This window comes from Cyprinodon tularosa, unplaced genomic scaffold (assembly GCF_016077235.1).
Source record: "Cyprinodon tularosa strain WSP-4 unplaced genomic scaffold, ASM1607723v1 ctg34, whole genome shotgun sequence".
NCBI classification, from domain to species: domain Eukaryota; kingdom Metazoa; phylum Chordata; class Actinopteri; order Cyprinodontiformes; family Cyprinodontidae; genus Cyprinodon; species Cyprinodon tularosa.
The window spans coordinates 1,689,894-1,711,577 of NW_024039052.1; the positions used below are offsets into that span (position 1 = coordinate 1,689,894).

A 21,684-nucleotide genomic window follows, 5' to 3' on the forward strand; every position below is an offset into this window, starting at 1 on the left:
ATATATATATATATATATATATATATATATATATATATATATATATGGAGAGAGAGAAATTCCACCTAACAAATTATGGTTTCAGATTAAATATTTGTTTTTTTTTTCCATCACTTATTTTTCCTGTCTGTGAAGTTTGATTTATTTTTTTTGCCTCTAAACATTTCAAAAGCCCAACATGCTGTGAAGTATTTCCGTAATTTGTCTAATCTTCCGTAAAGAGCATTCCTTCTTTATACTGCAGAGATTAAAACCCTATCGTCTCACCTGAAAGTAGGGAGGTCTGATTCTACCAATTATTCAGGTCTTTTTATTTTAACCCACTAGCTGTAATACTGCCTGTTTTTGTGAAACTTATCCAAAGAACTGTCTTGAAAATTTTAATAAAGGTTTTTTTTTTTTTTTCTCTGTGAGAGGTGAACCAAACAAAAAAATAAAATTAATTTGTGTGATGCCAAATTTGGTACTGTACTCATTTAGTTCCATTTTTCCCTTTGAAATCATCTTAATTTCTCTCCCTCTATTGTCTAACCTCAGGCTGCCAGGAGATTATTAAAATCTTTAATACAGTAACTGCTATGCTGCGTTTCATGGTTTTCATTTCCGATGTTCTCCCATACTCCCCTATACTCCTACCTGGAGACTGCATACTTCTCCTATAGAGTGGGTAAAAAAATGTAAAGAACTCAAAAGCCAGTGACAATATGGAGTGGGCTGATTCTAGGTGTCATGATGCTTTTTATTACAACAAAAAGAAAATTACAAGATGTTTTTTTTTTTTTAAAAACAAAAACAAGTAGTTCACTGCTACCCAATTTTAGTTTTATAAATAACTTAAAAAAAAAAAAAACTTGGGAAACAAACATTTGGAGATAATTATGGATATTAAGCTTTACAGAAACATCCAGCTAACATTTTGTTTGCTGTACAGCATATATACTGAATATTAGGGATGTTCTGTGCCCTAGCAAAAGAAAAAGTGCATTAGTTGGATTCAACAAAAAAAAAAAAAAAATGGAAATAAGATAGCCTTTCCAATCTACTGATTAAAAACATCCTGGTTCAGGTGAAATTAAAGAATCTTCAAGATTAGCATCAGGAAAGCACAAGTTACCCCGTCCATCCAGAAACAAATCAAGCCACTGAGGACTGACTGCATCAAAGTGACTAGTAGCATCCAGAGCTATTGACTTATAAGGAACTTCTCCCTGTGGATTAGTTCTTTCTTCAGGTGTCGAATAACTGGAATGCAGAACTGAAGTTTGGTTTTGAGACACTGGAGTTAAATTCTCTCCTGTCCTTTCATTTTGATCAATGGAGATTGCCCCACCATGTCCTCTTAAGGAATTAACATTCCTTAAAGCATGGTTTAATTCTTGTGGGACATTGTTTTGATCAAATTTATCTGCATCAGGATCAATTTGGCCTGAAGTCCCATCACAAGGCATTTGGCTTAAAGATGGGACCTGTCCCATCTCTGGTAGCATGCAACTATAACCTGACTGTGTAAAGGAACTTGAAGTGATACCTCTAAATGCAGATTGTTTGTTTATGCAGTTGTCTTCCATGATTTTAAATGAGTCCGACAGAAATTGCTCTTGGCACACTGGCAGCATTTGTCCCCGTGGTACGGTCGATTTGTCCAGCAGTATTGGCCTGAAATGCACTGTGGCGAGGTTTCCACTTTGAACCAATGTTTGATCCATCAGAGTTTTTCCAGCAGCTTCTCTGTTAAGTTGTCCAGTGACAAAGGCTGAAAGAAAACATCTGATTAAATACAACACATATAGAAAAACTTTACCTCGAGTAATGAAATATATTCTTTGGTGTCTTTTGCCAAAGACTATGTGGACGAACTGTATATACTGTATATACCCAATGCACCTTTTCCTCCTTTTGGCACCTTCTTTAGACTATTGAGCCAATGTAACATGTACATTTCTCCACTGTTAGATTGATAAAGTTGATCTTATCTGTACAAGCTGTTCATCCATCCATCCATCCACAAAAATCAGAACAGTAAGAGCTGCTTGGAGTTTTGATAATTGACAAAAGGTAGAAACCTCCAGTACATAAGAGGCATATTTATTTAATTAAAAAGAAACATGTAGATTAATCAATAATAGTATTCATCTTGCCCAGTGAAGTCAAAATACTACTTAGGCAATAGTTTAATTTCACAAATTAATAAAAATTATACCTTGACAAAAGCTATTGAAATAGTATTAAAGCTATTTAAGTATTAAACTTTCATTTTTGTTAAAAGACTTTAGTCTACTTTAAAAATAGGAAAAACAATTGGAAAATATTTATTAAAATTTGACACCTATGTCATTCGTGTTTAGAGATATACATTTGTACAAAGGATTGAGCAGCGAACTTAAGTTTTAATTTGATAAACATAGATGGTTTCCTTTTTAATGTGTTTAAAATAAACTAATCTTCTCAACAAATAAAGGAATGATTATGAGACACTGTACCCGAATTCTTAGTTGTGCATACAAGCATTTCTTCAGGTCATTTAACAGAGATTTATTTAACCTCTTTAAACACTATTAACATCCTATTCAAGCTTAACCCTTAATATAACTGGATAAACTTGTAAACCTCACAAATTGATATTCCCATCTGTGCTGTACTAAAAGTAAGAGGAATAGTACAGAAATATATGTATATATATATTGTAGGTTTTGAAACTAAAAGGCACTTTTTAAATATTTTTACTTTATGACTTTGTTGATTTTAGCCTGATCAGCTACCTTTCTCCAGGTTAACCTTTTCAAATTTAGCATGGCTGTTGAACAAAAGCCAAATACTAATGTACATGTTGGCATCAGTTGAACTAACCCAATACTGTTGATAAAACTGGAGTCAGATCAAAAATTATCTTTGCCCCTCTGCTATTGCTTTTTTTCTTCTTTTTTTTTTAATGAATTAAGTAAAGGTCAAAATTACCCATTAGAAGGTCATTCTCGCAGAGCTGAGGAGTCAGCAATCAGGTGCCTTTCAGGTGCAGGAAATCCTTCTGATGCAATTAATTACTCTAATCATCCCCACCTGTGTGAGATGCTCCCTAACATGAACATGGAAGCATGATTTGTGGAGCATGGTGAGTCTGATGCTGGAACTAAATCTGTTTTCTGGTAAGGAATTCAAAATTATCCTTTAGGCTATCAGGAATGGAAAAGCTTTATGTATTTACCAGAAAATATGCTAAATAAAAATATGGACAGTTAGGTTATCCTATCTGTAGTCATTAGCTAGAGGTGTTTGTGTGCAAGATGCTATTTTATGAACTACCTATTCTTGTTCCCTTTTTGTCCTGTTAAGACATGTTTATTAGCGATAAAGTCAAACGTTTCTAAAATGTATTTGTGAAAAAGTTTATTCAGAGATTAAAAAATATAAACGGTTTAGATTTTTATGAGAAATGATACACACTAAAGCTAAATAAATTTAAAATTAACTTAAACATTAATTTAACTGTTTTTCTGAAGGGGCAGGCCACTTTAAAGTTGTCCAAAATGTAAAAAAAAAACATAATTTCAACTGTGATAACTATTTAAACAATGGAGAAGAGGCAGGTATGCTGCCTGCATGGCTCACGTGCGCGCGCATGCTGCGTTTTTGCGCTCCGTCATAACGTGCGCGCGCCCTGCTGATCACCGCAATGGAGTAGAGGAGGGGGGAGGATACAGGCTGCCCTGCCTCCAGTCTGCATGTGAGCACAAACAGAGGAGACTCACCGCAGGACGACCAAGCACAATCATAGGGCAACAAAGGGACGCATGCTTAAACCACGGCATCACATTAATAAGATTATTTAAGACTCCTGCACAGACATCTTTTTTTTTTTTCTCTACCTCTGTCCTCACCTTCGAGGTAAGATGTTGCACTAAAATTGTAAGAAAATAGAAAAACAAAATATTTAATTGCCATTTAGCTTTTTATTTTTTCTTTCAAAATATCTTTGACCGTCATATGTTGCCTGTCAATAGCTTCCAGGAATCTTGTATTAAATTTGGACATAATTTAATTATGAGACATAATGGATCATTATATGGGTGTGACATGCTTCTTTATGTGTTTACCAGAAACAGATGCAGCATTAGAGCTTGTATAAATCAGGTGGCCAGGTTAATTGACTACCCTGATGCAGAGCAGTGTTAATTTGATGTGGGTGTTTCCTGGATTCTGATTAATGATCTTATTAATTAACATGCTTTCTTTTTTAATTCTAGAGCCTACTAAAACATCATGGAGCTGGAGCACTTTGATGAGCGGGATAAGGCTCAGAGATACACCCGAAGAGGGTCTAGAGGGAATGGACTCCCTAGCCCCACTCACAGCGCTCACTGCAGCCTGTACAGAACCAGGACACTGCAAGCCCTGAGCTCAGAAAAGAAGGCCAAGAAGATTCGTTTCTACCGCAACGGTGATCGTTACTTCAAAGGGATTGTTTACGCCATATCTCAAGAGAGATTTAGGTCTTTAGATGCTCTTCTTGCAGATCTCACAAGGTCTCTGTCAGATAATGTCAACTTGCCCCAAGGTGTGAGGACCATATATACTGTTGATGGGGCAACCAAGATTACCAGCATTGACCAATTGGTGGGAGGTGAGCTTTGCCCCTAAGTGCTTATAATTTTACTAAAATACTGTAATTTATATTGATTTTCTAATCTGTTTTGAAATCTTGATTTTCTGCAGGAGAAAGCTATGTCTGTGCATCCATAGAGCCTTATAAGAAGCTAGACTACACAAAGAATGTAAATCCCAACTGGACAGTTGGAGCCAGGGCTGCAGGTGCTGTCCGTGAGCCTTCTTCCCTCGGCAGTGCCATGGCTGGATCCCCGGAAACCAGGGAGAGCAAAGACTTCATAAAACCCAAGCTGGTGACCATTGTCCGCAGTGGAGTAAAACCACGAAAAGCTGTTCGGATTTTGCTCAATAAGAAGACGGCACACTCCTTCGAGCAGGTCATGAGTGACATCACAGACGCCGTCAAGTTGGACTCTGGAGTTGTCAAAAGGCTCTATACTGTTGATGGTAAAATGGTAGGTGTTAAAATTCACATTTTTCTCCTTGTTTCCAAAGATAACAGGATGGTAATGGGTTATGTCTGAACCTATTTTTGGTGCTCTCATACATATTGTGGAAATTAAAATATTTCTCTTAATAGCTTCATGAAGAATGTCTTTCAGAATGATTAGACTCATTTCAATTTGATTCAGTCATTTATGAAACTTTCAATGACCTTGTCATGAGAAGGATCCAAAACCTTTATTTGATAAACTTCAGTCTCAGCATTTCTTTACAGTAGTCCCAGGCAACAGTATGTTGGCTATGAATGTTTTATATGTATAAAGTCGGAGTAGAAGGTTTAAAGTATAAGTGCTCTGCTTTGCAGATAACTTGAATCTACTGCTTTGTTTCTCCACTTTTAAAGTTTAAGTGCTCATATGGTGATAAATGGTCTGTGTACATTAGTTAGCCCTGCTTTCCTTTTTGATCCAAAGGAAATGGGTATTGACGATGCATAGACGATGTGGGGACAGACTTGACCCACTCTAATTTCCTAATGAGCCTTCTTCCAGAGTTGGGTTCAGCACAGCACATTGAAACAGTATTTTACTCCTTTTTTTTTTTTTAAAGTAGTCTCTCTTGCAGTTTCTTTCATACTGCAGTACGCTAAAAATCACCTGGGAATACTTGCTAAATGTATTACCAGAAATGGGTTTCTAGGACTCCATCCCATATTCCTACCAACAGAACACTATTAGGTGGGATCATGTAATCTTATTTGAGATTAAAAGCTTTGTTATTAACCTGCTTGAAGTTTTCTTTTTTTCCAGGATAGGACTTAAAACAGTTGTAATCAACATGAATTTGTTTTACATCAATCGGGCAACCAGATGATACCCAAACACTAGAATACATTTAATTACACTGAAATTATAGCGTTCGAGAGAAAAGCAGGTTTTAACAAACTGCTTGACTGTATTGCCAAAACTATTTTGTCGCACATCCAAATAATTAGGTCAAGGTGTATCGATTCCCTCCAATGGCAGAGATGTATGAAAGAAGGCACCTAGGCATGCAGACTGTCTACAAACACGTGTGGAATAATGGGTTCCTCTAAGGACTTCAGTGAACTCCAGAGTTCTACTGTTTGGATGCCACCTATGCTGCTAAATTGTTCTGATTGTTGGCTGCATTATTAAAAAAAAAAAAAAGTTTAATCATTCGAAAAAGATAACTTGGCAGCAGGGTTTTGGGTCAAGTACACTTATGGAGCAGCAGATGTAGATCAAGAACAGTGGTTCGAGAGTATCATGGTATAGGTTTCCATGACCAAGCTAGTGCTTTCAAACAATATATCACAAAGTTTATCATCAAAGTCTGGGATGCAGACGGTCACTGAACTCTAGAGCAGGGGAGGTGAATATTCTGAACAATAACATGGTGCTTCTCCATCTGGCAATCCTATGTAAAAATGTTGGTTCTGTGGTTGCCAGGAGAACATTTCCCTGACCTAAATGTGCCAATGTTTGGAGAGGGGAATTTGAGCTCTGGTTGCTATTAACATTGAAGTGTATTTCAGATTGGACCTTTCACAACTTGAGCATTTTCTAGTGCTCAAATTGCATTTCTCTAAGCCATGGGTGAGAGCTCCACGTGGGTAAGCTGGACTTGCCTGCTCAGTCTTGACTTTATACAAATGGACCATGTTTTAAATGACTTGGAATATAATTCAACTTTTTCATTACACTGTCACAAGTACAAAACAATGAAATTAACTCTCTGCATTTAACCCATCCCCTTGGGGAGCAGTGGGCTGGTATTGTGTGGCGTCCATGGAACAGTGTGGGGTTAAGGATCTTGCTCAGGGACCCAGAGTGCAGGCTGTGGAGATCGAACTGGGTACTGCATCCTTTTCAGAGCACAATCGTACTGTTCTAAGAACTAGGACAGCACTCCCCCCAAACTTGGAGTAGTTGGACCATCTTATCAAACACTGGTCTGTTGTCTCAAATGCATTTCTGGAAAAATTGGCCAGTTCCTATGAACACACTCCTAAACATTGTGGACAGCCTTGTCATAATAGTTTAAGCTGAAATGGCTGCAAAGGGCAGACCCACATCATATTAAGCCCTATGGATTAAGAATGTGTTTTCACACAAGTTCATATGGTGTGAGAATTCTTTTGGCGATGTAGTTTTTGCATCCTTTTCATTTCAGCTGCATAAATAGCTGACTAAGTATCTCACGGAAATAGTAAGTGCTTTGAAACTCACTTCAAATATCGTGTCCTATCTGTTAGCGTTTGACTGTAACACTGTCTGGCATGACTGGTTTTATGGGGTGGTTGCTAGGAAACGGTCTCTGCTGCAGAGTGGCAATGATGTGAAAGGAATGTTTCTGATATAGTTTTAAATCTTTACCAATAAGAATTGATATAGTTCCGAAGGTAAAAGGGAATCCAACCTGTTACTAGCAAGATGTGGCTGAATTCATACTGCCAGTGGGGATGCGCAAAAAAATATGCTTTTTTATTTTCTTGCACTTTAAAAATCATAAATCTAAATAAACCTTAAAACTTAAAGTGTCTTTTATGGCCTAAGAAACAAGAGGTTTTGTATCATCTGTGCTATTCTTTGCTTTTTATTCAATGCTTGCTGTTATGTTGTGACAACAGATGGCCAACTAACCACCCACTGTCATCAAAAGGGCAGTTTTCATGGTTCTTTAACCTTTGGTAAACCAATAGCTTACATGTCTGATCCTGACTGGATAAAGGTTTTATGGAGCCTAATTAGATGGTGAGCAGAATGTAGTGGTTTTATTTATTTTTTTTGGGTTGTGTATTTACTGTACATGTTGACATTGGCTTTTAAAAAAAACTTTTTTTTCTCTCGGATTGTTAAAATGGTTTTCTTGTTTTGATATGCGTTTTCTTAATATAAACTGATACCTGGACAAGTGGTTAGGGAAGGGGTGCTTTATTTTGGTGATTATATATCGACTTACAACTAGATGCCTCTGTCATGGCCTGGGGGGGTCTGTATCGCTTTCACCGGCACTAAGCAACTTTGAGGATGACGGCAACCCTGCCACATAAAAAAAAAAAATGCAGACTTGAAGTGATTTATGCTTTAAGACATACGCCACTTCCCCTTTTCCCAATTCGTTATAAGACAGGGAGTTGATGTAAATACGTTTTTTTTTTTTAAGAGACTATATTTGTGCAGGGTTAATATTTAGACAATGTGGCACCTTCCGGCTGGGCTCTGTATACATGTTTACTGTAAAATTATCAATCATATTTATTCAAGGTTCTACACTCACCTGCACATCAGTCGCTGGCGAGTCGGGTGGATATGGTGGTTCAGGAATATGATCCAAACTAAAGTTTTATTTTAGACATAGTCATGCAACATTGTTTCACAACAGTTGGATTCATTACCTCAATGCCTCAATTTAATTCAGTGGTATGGAAGACGTATCCTGCCATAATTAAAAAATGCATAAAGAAAGAAATTACTCCTTATCTGTTGCTGAAATAACTTGAAATTCAAATTAGTATGCCATGAATTACAAAACAGTGATTGGAAAGTCAATACAGTAAGTCTGTAAGTCAACAGTAATACAAAAGCGGCCACAGTGTTTTTTTTTTTTTTTTTTTTTTTTTTTTTTTTTTTTTTTTTTTTTTTTTTTTTTTTTTATATACTGGTGGGCCAGCAGACAAAACCCAAATTTTTAAATTCTAGTTCCACAGTGTAATCATTTGGGACACTGTTAACACGTGGGGGGAAAAATAAATGTATGATGGGATTTAAACATTTGCCATATGTGTTAACTATTGATTAATACGCTTTCCATGGTCTTTATGGTTTTGCACTTGTATAGAAACCAGAATTTATAAGTGCAAAACAAGTTCCAATTTCCCCTTCACAATGAGGACCAGTTTTTGGGTAAATTGAGGACATTTTGCTTGTCCCCACAAGGGATTTTGCTAATGGTTAGGTATGGAGCTGAGGTTTCAGTTGGCTAAAGATGACAAAGGCATTGGTAATGATTAGGGTTGGGGCATAGAAAGGGTTTAAAATGACTGAAAATCAGTGGTAGTCAACGCATGGTGTGGGTGGGTGTGAGGACCTAGTTCTTTGCATGTTCAATGTGTTTCAGTTGTATCAAACAATTCATGTCATTGTTATGAAGCATCTTAAGTCAAAGATATTTTCTGTTAATAAACAGGCAACTTTGTTTAGTTGGCATGAAATGACCGTATGAGTATTCTCTTTGAAGGGTTTTTAGGAATCCTGTTTTGTATCCTTTTCCACAGGTCACAAGCCTTCAGGACTTTTTTGCAGAAGATGACATTTTCATTGCTTGTGGTCCTGAAAAGTTCCGCTATCAAGATGACTTCAATTTGGATGAGAGCGGTGAGTGAACCTAGAAAAATTTGAGGCTAAATATGCCTTCAACTTGCATACTATAACTGTTGAATTTGATTCCCAAATAAGTGATTCAGCCAAGTGGTTCTCTTTCTTTTCACAAACCTTTTTTAGGCATACTATTTAGGCTTGTGAATAGAATACATTTTTTTAAGGATTTTTATCACACTGCATGCTTTGATTGGTTTGATCCTTACCAGAATGCAGAGTGACAAAATCACAATCATACGGTCGACTGCCCTCGGTGCATGGTCGCTCTTCCCCAAGAACTGCTGGAATGTCCCTTAGAAGCAAATCTCCCTCACCTGCTGGATCAGGTATGTGTGCTGACTAAAATTCAGATGGCAATTTTTATTTTTTCCTTTGCTAACTTCTTTATTTTGTTCTTTTGTTCTCAGCAAATGGCACTGCAGGCAGTACGCTTTCTACGCCTCGTTCTGGAAAGTCTCCGAGCCCTATTTTAACCAGCCCAGCCAGCCTCCGAAGACGACAGGTAATAAAATTGATGTTTGTAGAGTACAAGTAGACCTACAGCTCCTGGGCTGTTAAATCATTTTTGTTTTATAAATTTATAATTGTCTACACCATATTTATATGTCTGAAGCCCCGGTGAATGAGAGGGTCGTGTCCCTACACATGATTGGTAGGAATGTCCTCCCCAATTGTGTTCTGTTATTTCACTTTTGTGCTAATCAGTTTGTCCATAACAAGCACCATGTTCGAGCACAAGGATTTCCATAAGTGCATGTGGCACCAGGGCACCCTATGCCAGAGGTCGATGTTGGACTATGTAGTTGTGTCATCTGATCTCTGGTCGCGTGTCTCTGACACTCGGGTGAAGAGAGAGGCTGTGCTGTCAACTGATCACCACCTGGTGGTGAGCTGGGTCCGCTGGCAGGGGAGGAAGCCAGTCAGACCTGGTGGGCCTAAGCATGTTGTGAGGATCTGTTGGAAAAATCTGGTGGATCCCTCTGTTAGTGCAGTCTTAAGTCACACCTCCAGTGTTTCTTCCAGATCCTGAGGGAGATTGGAGACATGGACTCGGAGTGGTCCATGTTTTCCTCCTCCATTGTCGCTAGTGCCGTAAGGTCTCTGGTGCCTGTCGTGGTGGCAATCCCCGAACCCGGTCGTGGCGGCCGGAAGTAAGGGATGGCGTCAAGCTGAAGGAAACCTACCTGTCCTTGTTAGCTAGTTGGACCCTGCAGTCAGCTGAGAGGTATTAGCAGGCCAAGCATGCTGCAGCTTGTGTGATTGCAGAGGCAAAAACTCTGGTCTGGGAGGAGTTCGGAGAGGCCATGGAAAATGGAAGTGGAATGGAATTTGTGAAGCGATTTGTTGCAGAGCTATAATGAACATGATAAATTTAATCAGTAAAGTGTGAAAGGTTGTCACAGTTTTTGTAGAAAAACTAAAATTCTTGCATTATAGAGGATTCCGACTTGCATGATTTCTCTGCACGCAGGACTGTCAGTCCTTTTTGTCTCTAAACAGGACCTGTTTTGATAAAGTCCAATGCAGTGATTATCCAAAGCATTGGTAGTTGAAAGTCCCACTTTACTTAAAACCACACTCTAATTAGTCTGTTTTACTCTTCACTAAAGTAAGAAATATTCATTTGAGATGTCATTCCTGATATTCCATGGTTAGAAAGACAGCTCTTTAGTTCTGCTCAGACACCTGAGAAAAGAGAAAACAATGAAAATGTACTGCAACTAGGCTTGCATAGTCACTAGTTATATGCCTAAAACTAAGTTTTACAGAAGCCTTGTGTTAAAAGACAATTTTTTTCCCCCCCAAGTTACAGGATGGAGAAGATGGATAGTCTTGTAATTTACCTTTCATTAGTTTGTTCAACCACTAAAGTATTATATTTTATTATACTACAACACTATGGCTTTATGTTGGTCACCTAAATGATTGACAATCTTTTGAAATTACAAAGGGAGGGTGTATTAGATTTTTATTAAAATATAATATTGGTGTTTGAAAATCTTTTTCTACATGCAAGCTTTTAGAAACTTACCCTTTGACAAAAGGGAAGGAAAAAAACAAAGTTATCAAAGAATATTTCTTCAGATTTCCTGCTTTGGCCAAACCACAAGAGCCTGCATGGATACAATACTTGTTTGACAATATCTAGGCTGTTGAGCATTCATGCTTTCTATACATGTATAGAATACTTTTAAGGCTGAAATGCCAACACATACAGCAAGGGGCTGGATACTGTTTTGGAATGGGAAGATGGGGAGGATTATTCATATATCATTATTGCAGCTTACATTGGTGGTACTGTGGCTATTAATGTCCTAAAATCGTGCAAGCATATTACTTCTATTAATTCCTTTGGGTTTGGCTTTCATGTAGTATTTTGGATGTCCACACCTAGTTATGTTGTGATTTTTTTATATTATTTCGAGATATAAATGAAATCCTGAAAGCTTTGATCTTCTGAACATTTAACTGTTTCAGCTTTATTTTTTTAGCACATGAACTATTGGATTTTCTTTTTTCCTAGGGATCCCAGCACAGTGGCTCTTCACTCTCATTAGCCTCCACTAAGGTATGCAGCTCAGTGGATGAAGGTGATGGTCCCAGCAGTGAAGGTGATTAGATTAAAAGAAACAAAGAATCCACATGGGCCACAGTGTCTTGTTTTGTAAATCGTAGATATGTTTTTTTAATCCAGCTGAACTAGTTGATGGGAGCTCCACAATTCCCACCTCCATAATAGACCGGTACAAAGTTGGAAGGATTTTAGGGGACGGAAACTTTGCTGTGGTTCGAGAATGTGTGGAAAGGACAACTGGAAGGGAGTACGCTTTGAAAATTATCAGCAAAGAAAAATGTAAGGGAAAGGTAAGCATGCCTTGGACTTTTCTAAAATCCAGTTTCAAACCAGAGAATTTGGGCTAATTTGTTTTTAATAGGTTTACAATGGTGTGTGTGTGTGTCTTTGGGGGATTAAGCATATTCCTGAAATTGCTGTTTTATTCATTGCATTTCAATCTTGGGCAACTTTCAGGAGCACATGATACAGAGTGAAGTGGCCATCCTCAGACGTGTCAAACATCCAAACATTGTCCTTTTAATCGAAGAGATTGACACCCGCTGTGACCTCTATCTTGTAATGGAGCTGGTGAAGGTACACTGCACTCAGTTTGTTGGTGTAGATTTTCAAATGTCTTAGTTGTTTTGAAAGCAATTTTCCCCAAGGGCTTTATTTATATATGATTGACATAGAATTATTTTGAATGGAAAAAGTCAACGTTAAAACAGGCCCTTAGGACTAGAAGTAATTATTTCCTCTGCATCTCAACATTATTATTTTTTTTGTCCAGGGGGGAGATCTCTTTGACGCCATTATGTCCTCAAACAGATACACAGAGCGTGATGCCAGCTGTATGTTGTTCAACCTGGCAAGCGCCATCAAATACCTTCACAGTCTTAATATTGTGCATCGAGACATAAAACCAGAGAATCTCTTGGTAAGTGTTTCGACAGTCTCTCTAAATACTTACACCCCTCCATCCATTTTTTTTATACTCACCAACAAGTCTTTATTAGCAGAGGATGACTATCTGTAGCATTAAAGGGCAACATGCAAAGAACATGTCGAATAAGTCAATGGTACTCTTGAGAACAAAGTTATACCTTAAAATGATGAACTTGTATTAACCCAGGATTAACTCCTTGTTTAGTGAAATTTTCATTAGGAGTTAATATCAAAAGGTTGATGTTACAAAATAGTAATGTCTCTAAAATCAGTGCAGGAAGTCCAATATAATGAGCTACTTGCATGTTATATCCATTCACCAGAATGGCCTTGAAGTTACATTACCGGTATATTAAAAACCAAACTAGTTTAAAAGAAAGTGACAAACATTTAAATTATGACATAAAAACGTAAACAGAGTTTAAACAAAATTTATTTTGACAGACTATATTTATGTAAACCTTCACAGATGCTTTACAGATAATTGTTTAATTATAGCACAGTATCCGAATATTTGAATGATGGGTACCTAGAAAAGACATTACAGGTGCTGGTCATAAAATTAGAATATCATGAAAAAGTAGATTGATTTCAGTAATTCCATTTAAAAAGTGAAACTTGTATATTATATTCATACATTACATACAAACTCATATATTTCAGATGTTTATTTTGTTTAATTTTGATGATTACAAATGACAACAAATGAAAATCTCAAATTCATCATATCAGAAAATTAGAATATTGTGAAAAGGTTCAAAATTGATGGCCCCTGGTGCCACACTCTAATCAGCTAATTAACTCAAACCACCTGCAAAAGCCTTTAAATGGTCTTTCAGTCTAGTTCTATAGGCTACACAATCATGGGGAAGACTGCTGACTTGACAGTTGTCCAAAAGACGACCATCGACACCTTGCACAAGGAGGGCAAGACACAAAAGGTCATCGCTAAAGAGGCTGGCTGTTCACAGAGCTCAGTGTCCAAGCACATTAATAGAGAGGCGAAGGGAAGGAAAAGATGTGGTCGAAAAAAGTGTACAAGCAAGAGAGATAACCGCACCCTGGAGAGGATTGTGAAACAAAACCCATTCAAAAATGTGGGGGAGATTCACAAAGAGTGGACTGCAGCTGGAGTGAGTGCTTCAAGAACCACCGCACACAGACGTATGAAAGACATGGGTTTCTGCTGTCGCATTCCTTGTGTCAAGCCACTCTTGAACCACAGACAGCGTCAGAAGCGTCTTGCCTGGGCTAAAGAGAAACAGGACTGGACTGCTGGTGAGTGGTCCAAAGTCATGTTCTCTGATGAAAGTAAATTTTGCATTTCCTTTGGAAATCAAGGTCCCAGAGTCTGGAGGAAAAGAAGAGAGGCACTTCATCCACGTTGCTTGAAGTCCAGTGTAAAGTTTCCACAGTCAGTGATGGTTTGGGGTGCCATGTCATCTGCTGGTGTTGGCCCATTGTGTTTTCTGAGGTCCAGGGTCAACGCAGCCACATACCAGGAAGTTTTAGAGCACTTAATGCTTCCTGCAGCTGACCAACTTTTTGGAGATGCAGATTTCATTTTCCAACAGGACTTGGCACCTGCACACAGTGCCAAAGCTACCAGTACCTGGTTGAAGGACCATGGTATCCCTGTTCTTAATTGGCCAGCAAACTCTCCTGACCTTAACCCCATAGAAAATCTATGGGGTATTGTGAAGAAGATGCAATACACCAGACCCAACAATTCAGAAGAGCTAAAAGCCACTATTAGAGCAACCTGGGCTATCATAACACCTGAGCAGTGCCACAGACTGATCGACTCCATGCCACGCCGCATTGCTGCAGTAATACAGGCCAAAGGAGGCCCAACTAAATACTGAGTGCTGTACATGCTCATACTTTTCATGTTCATACTTTTCAGTTGGCCAACATTTCTATAAATCCTTTGTTTTTATTGGTCTTCAGTAATATTCTAATTTTCTGATATGATGAATTTGAGATTTTCATTTGTTGTCATTTGTAATCATCAAAATTAAACAAAATAAACATCTGAAATATATGAGTTTGTATGTAATGTATGAATATAATATACAAGTTTCACTTTTTAAATGGAATTACTGAAATCAATCTACTTTTTCATGATATTCTAATTTTATGACCAGCACCTGTATTGCTTTTGTCAATATAAGTATCTTATAAATTAAAGTTAATGTGGATATAATTTACTGGAATTCTATAGAATATATTAAAATATCATTACATTATAGAATTTCTTGGAATGACAGATTTCAAGTAGAGTTGAAGATTTTTAAATCCAAAAATATTAGCCTAATGAAAAGTTCTTGTATTTTAAAAAGATGACTTTAAATATCAACAGCTGTGAAAGCTTGAGAGTTGGCACCTGCCATACTCTTTGGATCTTGATTTCCAAATGAAAAAAAAAAAAAAATTATCTTAAAAATAGGACCACTTTATAAAAGTCAAGTCAATTTTTGCGTCTCCAAGTAAGACAGCTCTGACCTATTGTTTTTTCCTATTTAATAATTCTTTTTATTTTTATCATCATTAGGAATTGAAGTATGTTTCCCAACTAGCAATGATGCAGAATTATTGTGGAAATCATGGGACTAAATAACTGCAATTGTCATGAAACATCAAAAAGAGGGACACATTCAAATTCAATTTAATTTATTTATAAGGTGCCAATTCACAACACGTCATCTCAAGGCATTTTACAGAAATAATTTAGTCACGTCAGCCAGATTGGTTTTTATTTAGGGAAAACCTTAGTTAATGACTCGTCTCACTTAAATGTCTAATCAGGTGTTTTTTCCCTCAGCAGTTTTACTTTTCTCACCGTTTTGTCCTCTTTTCACAGGTTTATGAACATAGTGATGGTAGTAAATCTCTGAAACTGGGCGACTTTGGCTTGGCTACTGTTGTCAGTGGGCCTCTCTATGCCGTTTGTGGAACTCCAACCTATGTAGCACCAGAGATCATTGCTGAAACGGGGTAAGGTTGAATGTTCGTGGCTGTATAAAATGGCTAAAATAAGAATGGAACATGTCAACATTTTTCATAGTAAACATATTTATAAAGGTTTTATTGATGTGAAATATTCACCAGGTATTTGTGACAGCCCAGGAAATTCATACATGGAAATAAACCAAAACGAAGTAAAAGATAAGTTGAGCTCCTCGTATGCCACAATGAACAATATGTTTAGGCGACTAAAGGTACTGCACATCATATCAAAAATGCCATACAGACAGTGATTTTTGGAGCTGGGCATATGGTGCGAGTCTGTTTTTCTGCATATGGAATCCTTTAATTATTAAAGGATGAATTGCAAAAGTTGTACCTTGACATTAAGAAAAATCTGCCAAACCAGTGTGATGCTAAAACAAGTGACATTTCAGGAGGAAAAGAAAACCCTTTCTGGCTTCAGAGAAAGGAAATTAAGCTGCTAGAATCCAATCAAATCGTAGTGGAAGCCCATTGAACTTTCAAGATTTAAAGGCTGTAAAAGTTTGGAACAAAATCACACCTGGGCAATGCCTGCAACTAGTTTTTATGTATGGATTTAGGTTGCTACCAACACCTGGTTAAGATTTAATTTAATTACCTTTAGAATTTATGTCCAAGATTGGTGACTAATTCAATACTTAACATGCTGTTTATATATATATTTTTTTCTGAGAGCTGTTCAGCCCCTTTTACAGTACCCACCATTTCATTTTTTCACTTCAGTTATGGCCTCAAGGTTGATATCTGGGCAGCTGGTGTCATCACTTACATACTGGTCTGTGGTTTTCCTCCTTTCCGTGGGTATGTCCTGCTGTACATGATGCCTTATAATGTACCGTCTAAGCTCTCTAGTTTAAATTGGCAATGTATCAAGCATACAGTACTGTTATACTGTATGCTTTTTAATATTACAATTTTTAACATTCTTTTTTTCTTTTTAAACAGCAGTGGTGAAGACCAGATTTCTCTCTTTGAAGAGATTTTAAAAGGCCATCTTGAGTTCCCAGCACCATACTGGGACAATGTGTCCGAGCTTGCCAAGGTTGTCTGGAGGTTCTTTTACACTATAATTATGCTTCAAAATCTGTTGGACCAGATTTTTTATTGTGTGTGTTACTCATTGATAACGCACTTATACTTAGGCCCTGATCACTAGCATGCTGCAGGTCGTGGTGGATCAGAGATACACAGCTGTACAAGTGCTGGATCACCCCTGGGTCAATGTAAGTTCAGTAACTCACTGCAAATATATACAACTGAAGAAGTCTGTTTTACAGCTGCTTGATAAATTAGACTGTTAAGCATGATTCTGTGATTTCCAGGGTGAATGTCTGTCAGACAAGGGGCACCAGCTCTCTGTCGCTGGGAAAATCAAGAAACATTTTAATTATGGACCCAAACTCGCCAGCACTGCAGCAGGAGTCTCAGTAATTAGAGTAAGCTCTGATTATAACTCAATCACACACTAACTTTGCATGAAATTCCATTTTTAGCAAGAAAACTTTTTTTTTTTTTTTCCCTCTTTCAGTTGCTATTGTGATCTACTTGCTTAATCTTTGAAAGGAAAAACATTAAGAATTCAACTTAAGCCCCAATGGTAGCATGTTTTTCCTAACTGCACTATTTTTGTCATTTTTGTTTTTTTTTTCTTGTAAAAACTGGCCTTTTAAATAATTTAACAATAAATTAAATAATAATTAATAATTATCCAGCTCCATTGTATTTAGCAGAGCTCCACTTGTAGGTGAAATCCAGCGAACTTGTTACAAGTCTTTATAAATTAATGGATTTTGTTCTGTTTTTGTACTTTAAACCCATTTATATTTTATCTGAAAAATATAAACGTACTGTTCACTTGATGCGTTTCTGCTTTAGTTTTTTTGTCTTAACTTCTCCATTCTACTTTTACCAACTTTTTTATTTAGTATAAACATTTCTTTTGAAGATTATAGCATTTTCCCCTTTGCAGTAACTTGTTTCTTCCTACCACTGAAATGCCATGAAATGCAGAGTCTGTCAGATAACCCAATTTCTTAGCATTATTATTATATAGAGGTTAGCATCCATCTTAGTCATGCATGTCCTGTGTAAGCCCTTCTAGCTAGACTGTCAGCACTCTTGTTTGGATATCCTGCACATGAATGTTATAGTAAATACATGTACAAGATTAAAAACTACTGAGCTTGATGAATTCTCAACATTCTATGATGGGGAAAACTTTATGCAGTGAACAAAGCAGCAATTTGTCAATTATAATATATAAAATCCTAAAATAAAACCGATTTAGCTGATGGTTGACATTTAATGCTTTCAGTGCAATAGCAACTTTAATGGGTAAAGTTGGGCACCTTTCTGACAATTTGGTCAGTAACTCCTTTGAGTTCAAGGTGATCCACTGAGTTCATCTTCCTCTGCTTTGCGGGACCAGGACTTAACCATCCAGAAGTCAGGGTCTTTGGATCACAGCCAGAATCCAGGATTGTGTTGGATAAGGTATGAACAACAAAGTGCTAAAGTGCAGTGAGTGCTTCCATGGCAAAGTGCTGGCAGTCTCCATTTTTCATTCCTTTGAGATTCGACCCGTCGTCCATCTATAATCCGTTCCGTATGTCATCAGTATATAACCTCATCTTATTTGGGCTGATTGTGCTGCAGCTGTTCCTTTTGTTGTGTGGTTTTGTGATATTGTCTTTCAATACACCAAGTTATCTTTATGATGCAAGAAATTAAAGGAATAGTACACCCAAAACAGGATTAGCCTTCATTTTCTACTCACCCCCATGCTGAACAACACTCTGGAGTACTTTTTTGATATCTCAAATGCATCTGGAGATCAGGAAATCCTATACACTACTGTTTATGCTCTAAAAACATTCTAAATGACTTCGTTTCGAGTAAATTCTGGATGCTACCCACTCAGGACACTTGGAATACATTGGATGAGCAGTATGGAGGAATATTGACATGTTTTTTGTGGACTTTTATGGACCTTTCTGTCTCGGTCACCATAGACCTCCATTATTTGAATGTCAGCAGACAGCAAGAAGCCTCCCAGATCTCCAGATGCATTTGAGATATCAAAAAAGTACTCCAGAGTGTTGTTCAGCATGGGGGTGAGTAGAAAATGAAGGCTAATCATGTTTTGGGTGTACTATTCCTTTAAGTCTAATGATTGAAAAATGCTGACATGTTTTAAATGTTCCTTTTTTTTTGTTAGTTTCACAAAGTGCCACAAAAGGTTTTTTTTTTCATAATTATTCTGTGTTTTTGTATTAAGGCCACACTTGATGTCCCAGGTCACCATACAAATTTTTTTTATAAATCTAAGATAACCCATGTAACTAAGGAAGGTGGCTCATCTAAAAGGTGGTTTTAAACATTTAATGAGTCACTGGTAGAGTTTATGTAGCTTTACAATGATCCAAAACGTATGTTCTGGTTTTCTTCAAGAGCGACATTTTTGGTTTTATCATTTAGATGGTTTGTCTAGGCCATATGACTGCCAATAGCCTTAATGTTGTTGTTGATGTACTGATTTAAATAGGAGATGATCAGTATTTTAGTAAAGATGGTGTAGTTCTGGTTGTTCCATGGTTTGGTTTTGGATAAAGTAAATGACTGTTAGTGTGATGCAAGTTACTTTCTAAACCTGAACATTCTCTATATGAGATGATTTCTTGTCTGTTTTTTTTTTCTTTTAAGCTACTCTGATTTATTTCAGGTTCAATTTAAGAATTTATTTCTTTCAGAATCTGAAGTACCCTGGTGTAGGTAGTGAGATGGAAGCATGATAAAGTATCTTACTCTCCCACATGTAGGGCTAATCCAGTTTAGTTTTTTTCCCCACCACAGTGAATTAAATCACTTTCAGCTATTGGGATTAAATAATTTTAGGCTTAAAATCTATTAATAAATACACATTTAAGTTTGACAGAATGGCAAAAAAAACATCTCTGGAGGTGAAGTATTGTATCACTCCATCACAGTTTGCTTTTTATTTCTTGCATGTTCCCTTTGGATCTTAAATTGGAGACTTGGTGTAAACATCTCTTCTCCTGTGAAAAACCTAATCTGTAGTTGTTTTTTTTCACCCCCTCTTCAGACCACGCCACTTGATAAAGAGAAGCAAGTTTTCCAACGAAGACGCCACCAGGATGTGAAGGAAGCAAACCAACAGTTTCCCAGCAGTGGTGCCACCTCGCAGAGGGCTAACCTCTTCCCTGAGTCTGAGGATTATTCTCAGAGCCTTTAATTGATTTGTACCCGTTTTCTGGACTAGCCAATGAAAACTATTACAGCCTGGAAGCATGAGGCAGATTTCAAATGGTAAACAATACATTTCTATAAATATACATTTTGAATGTGTTATTACCTCTAAGGATACACTGCAGTTTGCATTTCTCTTATCTGGCTCATTTAGTGTAATCTGACTCTCCTTTCAAACTGTTGTCTGTAGCAAAGTATTTTACCAGTCTTTATTTTTTTTCCATTGGTGCTAAAAAAAAACACATACACTACAATGAATAGTTTTTCAATGCTTAAAGTGCAATGCATGAATTTTCTAGTGGAACCAATTACTGGTTTTATTTTGAGGGAATGATTGGCTCAGTGAGTGAATAAACAAGAGTAAGATGGGTATTAGAAAATGGCTTTTGGGATTAAAAACCAAATTTGTTAACCTAATGGCCTACCTTAAATATTTTCTTAAAGGCCACCTGGCAAACTATCCATTTTTGCTCACGTCACCATTTGGACTAGTCTGCTGGGGCCCTCCCATGGTCACTACAGAGTACTGCAGTACTGGATCGTAGGATTTAAACTGTACTTTCTGAACAATTTCCTTATCTGGTATAATTATTTTTTTTTTTTACATAAAATGTTTACCCATTTACCTTAAATTTAAATGTGTTCCATTCCTTAAATATTGGCTTGATGTATTGTATTGATGTGGTGCAGAACTTCTGATACTTGAAAAATCCCACAATTAGATCATTAAATAATTTATTGACTTTATGAAGAAAAGAAAAAAAAGGACCCGTTCGTTGCCCTCCAAAAGAAATTGGGTTGTTTAAGGTAAATCTATATTTACGAATTTGCTTGATGATTAATCTATTGTATTAATCATCAAGCAAATTCTTACAGTATAAGGGTTTCAGTAATGGTGGTGGTATAGATCATTTTGCACTGTATAGTAAGTTGAAAAGTGCACCTTTTTATGGCATCGTCTTTTTGCACAGATGGTATGAATGTTTAAAGTGCAAATGTATAATATCGGTATGCTGAAACGACAGTTTCTGGTAGACAACTGACATGCTATCAGGTGGAGTTCACTGGTGCAACTATGAACTATTTCTCACACACTAAAGTTAATTCAGTAGTGCTTCCAGTAATCTGTTTTAATGATTTATGCAAATACTTTTGACTTCCAAGACCCACTGTATGTTTTCCTAATACTTCATTAATTTGTTCAGACAAAACACTGAAATTGGGATTGTTCTTTGGAGTGTTTTTTCAGGCTCTTACGTGCATGTGTTTCTTTCATACTATACCACAATGCATACTATCGAGCTGGTCTTTTACTCTGAAAAACCGTCTTGAATCTGCAATTGGAATTCTTTATAAATAGGTTAACTGTCTGTGGTAACGATATTTAAAATGCATACTGACAAATATTGGAATGTACAGTATACCATGTAACTATAAAAATGGGTAAAGGGCTTT

At 37.0% G+C, this 21,684-nt stretch overlaps 1 protein-coding gene across 5 annotated transcripts; it reads left to right on the plus strand.

The window, feature by feature from the left end:
• The first annotated feature begins 3,056 nt into the window (after positions 1 to 3,056).
• On the plus strand, positions 3,057 to 20,984 carry LOC119789463 (serine/threonine-protein kinase DCLK1-like). 5 transcript variants are annotated; one of them, XM_038294344.1, is made up of 17 exons: positions 3,684 to 3,882; positions 4,242 to 4,618; positions 4,711 to 5,057; positions 9,347 to 9,446; positions 9,659 to 9,775; positions 9,857 to 9,951; positions 11,974 to 12,061; positions 12,145 to 12,314; positions 12,481 to 12,600; positions 12,797 to 12,943; positions 15,815 to 15,948; positions 16,687 to 16,764; positions 16,909 to 17,005; positions 17,106 to 17,186; positions 17,286 to 17,399; positions 18,392 to 18,456; positions 20,066 to 20,984. In XM_038294344.1, exons 2-17 carry the CDS (start codon positions 4,258 to 4,260, stop codon positions 20,121 to 20,123), a joined length of 2,172 nt encoding a protein of 723 aa, XP_038150272.1. In that variant the 5' UTR covers positions 3,684 to 3,882; positions 4,242 to 4,257; the 3' UTR covers positions 20,124 to 20,984. The 5 variants fall into 5 exon arrangements, with proteins under 5 accessions (XP_038150269.1, XP_038150270.1, XP_038150272.1 ...); XM_038294341.1 differs by lacking the exons at positions 3,684 to 3,882; positions 18,392 to 18,456 and adding an exon at positions 3,057 to 3,143; XM_038294342.1 differs by lacking the exons at positions 3,684 to 3,882; positions 18,392 to 18,456 and adding an exon at positions 3,086 to 3,109.
• The last annotated feature ends 700 nt before the right edge of the window (positions 20,985 to 21,684 follow it).

Excerpts from the sequence above, each read along its gene's own strand:
- LOC119789463 (XM_038294341.1), top strand. The coding sequence starts at position 4,258 with ATGGAGCTGGAGCACTTTGATGAGCGGGATAAGGCTCAGAGATACACC. Across the intron at positions 9,952-11,973 it reads CCAGCCTCCGAAGACGACAG|GGATCCCAGCACAGTGGCTC; the intron begins GTAATAAAATTG and ends CTTTTTTCCTAG. Across the intron at positions 12,062-12,144 it reads TGATGGTCCCAGCAGTGAAG|CTGAACTAGTTGATGGGAGC; the intron begins GTGATTAGATTA and ends TTTTTAATCCAG.